At 27.7% G+C, this 5,511-nt stretch overlaps 1 protein-coding gene across 1 annotated transcript; it reads left to right on the top strand.

Annotated features, from left to right (window-relative positions):
- Positions 1-4,661: 4,661 nt before the first annotated feature.
- LOAG_12204 (hypothetical protein) lies at positions 4,662-5,006 on the top strand (the record flags this gene model as incomplete). Its single annotated transcript, XM_003147718.2, has 1 exon — positions 4,662-5,006. A coding segment is annotated over one exon (345 nt), but the record flags the coding sequence as incomplete, so codon positions are not given.
- Between the last annotated feature and the right edge of the window lie 505 nt (positions 5,007-5,511).

Below are 5,511 nucleotides of genomic sequence, written 5' to 3'. Positions count from 1 at the left end.
AAAAACGAACAAACTTATCAACCAGGCAATATCTTTAAATTGATGCGAAATTCAACATTTTTCAACATTGCAGAAAAATACTTTACGTAATAAAGTATCAGATATGTATATGGATCAGTTTGCAAATAGTAATATATGATGGTAATTACTCTTCCATCACTTAATTTAATTATCCATTTAGCGATTAAACTTTTGATGAGCGATTTTTTGATTAATAAATCAGAAAATTTCAAACTTATCAAAATTTCAAACTTTCAAACTTATCAAAGCATCACTGTTCCTATAAAAATATTGGTATTGTGAAAATATATTCCATAACGTAATATTATTGATTTATAGTAAAAATTAATTTAGAACTTTAGAACATTCAAATGCTTTTTTTTTTCTAGACCAGCTTATGGGTAAGATTTATATCTATTTGTAAATGTTGGTAAATATATATGCATCTAAATAATGTGAGGAAATGATACTGATATTACAATATTCTAAAGTTGGGTATATCAATTTTCATCATCGATTAATAACAAAGTATAAATGTTAAACTTAGTATCAAATTTCAAAAGTTACGTTTAATTAGCTTTTATCTTTCCATGTTTATCGAAAGTTTTCCGCCAACATGTTTCATCTATTATAGTTATTTATGTAAATGTAATTATAAGGAATTTCTAGTATCCTAATGATCTAATTAATCCTTTATTAATGGATGATTCTATTTCCGTAATTATTGCTATTTATAATAGGAACATTTCCTCTAGAATAGAAAAAAAAAAAGAGAAACGAAAAGTTTGAATTTAAAAGAATTATGATTCATTTTTCGTCAGTAAATTGCTACATACTTAATAATTGATCATTTATTCATCGATTCTTTTTAACAAACTTTACTTCCTTTACTGATTACATTTTATCAAAAACAAAAGAAAACAAATTTTTTTTTTTATAAAATGAACAAATGTTGCAGTAATGATGTAGGACATTTCTTGACGATTTATTCATATGAGTACAACAAATATAATAATTATGGAACACTTTATTTTTGAGATAAAATTAAAAATTGAAATGCGAATTAAATTCGCGAAAACCATCTATTAAAATACGATTAAATCTTTGAATTATCATGCAAATTAAAGTTTTAATTTGAGCATAGTAGTATAACATTAAAGAATATTCGCACAAGAGAAAATATGATGCATAAGATGAGAATGAGTTACAAATAATTTAGACTTAGGTGATAATAATTCATTTCATCTATCAGTTTAACTTTCAACAATACTCAAAGCAATCCCACTGAGTTATGATAGTAATCATTGATAATCTATATATTAATGTACAGTATCAGATTTAAATTGTGTAAATTTTAGAGCTTTTTTTTTTTTTTTATCATTTAACTCCTGTATGATGATCATACCATCATGTCCAATAACTTTCATAACATTAGTAAATACATTATGAACGGATAAATTTGATGTTGAACAAAGAAAATGTAAAATTTCTTATAATTATTTTAAGAAATAAATTGCAACAAAACAAGCGGAAAATTTAGAATTAAAATAAAAAAAAAAAGGAAAAGAATTGATTTCGATTAAACGATAAATCATTCTAAAATTTGTTCAATAAATAACATTAAGGTAAGTAATTTTTTTTTTTTTTTTTTTAATATCATATTAGTTAAGATTAGGTGATAAAAGCATATATAAGTGTGCATTTATGATTAAAGGACAAGAAGAAAGAAACGATATAGAAAAAAAGAATTATTACACGGATACGATAAATGAGACTTACCTTTATATTAAAAACATAACATTTTATCAGGTGTCACAGAAATGAAAGAAAAATATGTTGTCGTAGCAACAAACAATTAAATTTATTAATCACGTTATACTCTTTTGCTTATTCTAAAATTAGCTCAAAAAATAGAATCGAAAAAAAAAGAGTTTTTCTTTTTTCTTTTTTTCTATGCTTTATTAATTAAACAAATGACAGGAATTAATCAATAAAAGTAACTGTAGTAATAACAGTAACAATGATGAAATTAATTTCAAATACTTAATTAGTTAAGCAAATTGAAAAACTTGGAAAATTGAGGGAGGGAGAAAAAAGGTGAGGAAAGAAGGATAATAAATATAAAAAAAAAAAAGGATGATTGATAACGATAGGTAAACGTAACAACATATTGGTGGTAAGCAAAATGAATCTATTAAGGAGTAAAACAATTTTGAAAATGTGAATAGAAATAATTGAGAATATGCTCGCGTAAGAGATTTTGTCATATATGTACTTTTTCTATGAAAGGAAAACTTCGAAATGTACTTCTTCTATGAGAAGAAAACTCCAAATAACAATTACTAGTTGAGTTGGGCAAAACACTTTGAAGTACTCCATCAAAGTTTGATCAGGTAAAGTGAAATAAAATTGTATCTAGCTACTACTGTATTGATATCACTATTTCTATTACTATTATTATTACTAGTTACTCTTACTAGTTACTAGTTTACTCGTTTACCAGTTTACTTTACTAGTTATTATTACTACGACTACTACTATTAGTATTGCTACATTTCAGTTTTTATATGCAATAGTTTAATTAAAGTTCGTTTTAAATATTACACCAATAATAATACTTTTTAATATGCTTTCCTTGAGCATACGAATTCATTTTTAAACGGAAATCAATTTTTTATCTGTGATGAAATAAAAAGAAAAAAAACTTGACATTTTTGAAAATACTGCAGAAAAAAGAACCTTTAAAACTTCATAAATTTAGCAATTTTCAAAAAAAAAAGAAACCACCCTACTAATTGACTGACCTTAGGATGTTTTTATTTTCTGTTATTATTATTATTACTATTACTTTTTTTTCTAAAACTACTTTCTATTTCTGTTATCGTATATTACTAATTAGTTTATTTCACTTTATTGATTAATATTCTCAATACATCCGTGTATTTATAACGTATCAATTTTTGGTATTTGATCACATTCAGACATCTTCGTATGTTCCAATATTTCTTGTGACGTGAAAGACATTCACATGACCGTGAAGAATTAATAGTATGAAACAGCAAAATTGAATTTTCCGAAAATATCTAGCATTGTGATTGTCACATATCACAATGCTAGATATTTTCGGAAAATTTAAATAAATTGCAAAATTACTGTTACGTGTAATGGCTAACTACCATTAAGAAATTCATATTGCTAGATATGTAAACGAATAGATGAGCAAGAAAAAAAAAAAAAAGAAAAGAAAAAACGGCTTAATCTGGCTTAATCCAGTCGAAACTATAAATCATTTTTAAGGATTTCATGTACTGCTCTATTTGATCTGTACCTGCCTTACTATCATCACCTGATCATCCCAATAGTTAAGCATTACCAATTATCATACTGATATAATACCTATAAAAATAACCTGTACACCACCAAATTGCTGTGGTGATTTGCCATATTTAATTAGCAAATAAAACGGCCTTTTCATGTATACTCATTACTTGTTTCAATTTTATACGAAATGAAATATTGAGGACAAAAAAAAAAAAGCATAAATCATTTCAGTGGATCATTTGAAACAATTCATAGCAATCATAAAGGCAAAAATTTATTTACATGATTTCAGAGCATGAAACCTGCGCAAAATTGGGGTTTCAACGATGCAAAAATTCTATTCTTTTAAAATTCTAGGTTCGGAAAATTTCTTTTAAAATTCTAGGTTCGGATTGTTTGCAGTATTGCATTTAGCCGGAAAAATAACTTAGTAAAAGTATATTATGTTCACCTTCGTCCTCTTTTTTTTTTTTTTCCTTTTTTCTTCCCATTTATCTGATCATTCAATGACTTGCACTGAGCGCAATGTTTGTTCACATTTTCAATTTCATAACTTCGCAAGATTATTATCCTTTTGAAAAGTAATTCATGAATGAGAAAGATTTACAAATTATGGGTGCAAAATAAAGCAATGATTTTAATAAACGAATCATTCATTAAATTTTCCTAATTTTCTATATTGATGGTAATCATATTTTTGATAATATAAGCAAAATTATTGTACTAGTAGAATTATCTGTCACTGTGCATTATCATATGTTATATATTAATATAATTCCATTCTCAAATTTTTCAGTTAATACATCCCGAAAAATTTTCAAATGCGGTAACTTAAAAACTTCTACAACAAAATAGAAGGATGAAAACTTGTCCAGATGTTAAAATTAAGTAATTTTTTATATTCCATAAGTATTAAGCCACTTGCAGATTCTGGCGGATGACAATGTTTTCATTTCATGAATTTTTCAATATTTCAAACTTTAAGAATAACTGGGCTGGAAAAAATTTATTTCCTGCATCCGCTGCTACTCTCAAACTTCGATCTGGCCTGTTATTTCATTGCATATCATTATTGTCGTCACATATCAATATTACTAATGTATGCTAATAAGAACTTCTAAATCTTTCGACCTTCACCACATTTCAAAATTTTTGAAGGTAATAAGTGTAAATTCAATTGTTTTTTCTTCAGAATAGGTAGATTTTTCAAAGAATCTGAAAATGACCACTTCGTTAGGTAGGTCTGGAATTTCAAACCATATTTCATCGATGCAAGCAATTTCTAGAGACTATTCAAATCGATCATGGAAATATCTCAGAGCTATACCTATCGCTCAGTGCCCATTAGTAAGCGCCGTTTATTTTGTTTTTTTGTTTTCTTGTCTCTGAATGATTCGAAACAGAATTTAAATAGCTACAGTTCCATCATCGAGCTAGTGGAAAACTTTGACGATAAAAATAAAACTAGTCACCTAACCCTGAAGACGACAAAATATCGTCGTAGTCTTCAGCCAACAGTGGTTGCGAAGCTCGAAACTGAAACGCAACCCGCCTGGGTAGTACCACACAGATGTTTTCATAACAGTAGCACTGGCACACTTCTGTTAAATAGTTCGTCTCTACTTATATACTTTTTGCGTGAAAGGAGTTCAACAATGTATCCGTCTATGGTTTCGCTGTTGTGATTCAGAGAAAGCCCAGAAAAGTGCACCACAGGCATGATCCAATCAGAGACACTTTTGAAGGAACTGCAAAACACAGATGATCCAAAATGCAAAAGTGAAATTCACAAATTTCAATTTCTGATTCAAAGTGATAAAAACTGTAACCAAATTGAACTGAAACATTTCCCTTTGAAATTAAACCACAAAGAAAAAATAATCATTATGTTCCTTTTTCAACAGATAATAGGTTTGCATCACACCCTTGTAATGCGGAAAGTTGAAGTACGATGTTCACCCATGACTGATTTATCTGCTACTGATACCGCGCGGTATGCGATCAATATATAGCAGCAGAGCAACGAATGCAGAAATACAAAACAAGTGCATTGACTTTCTGTGTATCTTGTACTACTTCACACCTGTCTTTCATTCAATATTTGACATTAGTTGCAGCTAATTTATAGATTTCCGTATCGAGACACCATATTTACTTATGGCAATTCCATACTCCTTAAGGTGAAAAAAA

The sequence above is a fragment of the Loa loa genome, assembly GCF_000183805.2.
Source record: "Loa loa unplaced genomic scaffold supercont3.454, whole genome shotgun sequence".
Lineage (NCBI taxonomy): Eukaryota > Metazoa > Nematoda > Chromadorea > Rhabditida > Onchocercidae > Loa > Loa loa.
The sequence above is the reverse complement of the archived record's forward strand: the minus strand, read 5'-3'. Positions and strand labels throughout refer to the sequence as shown.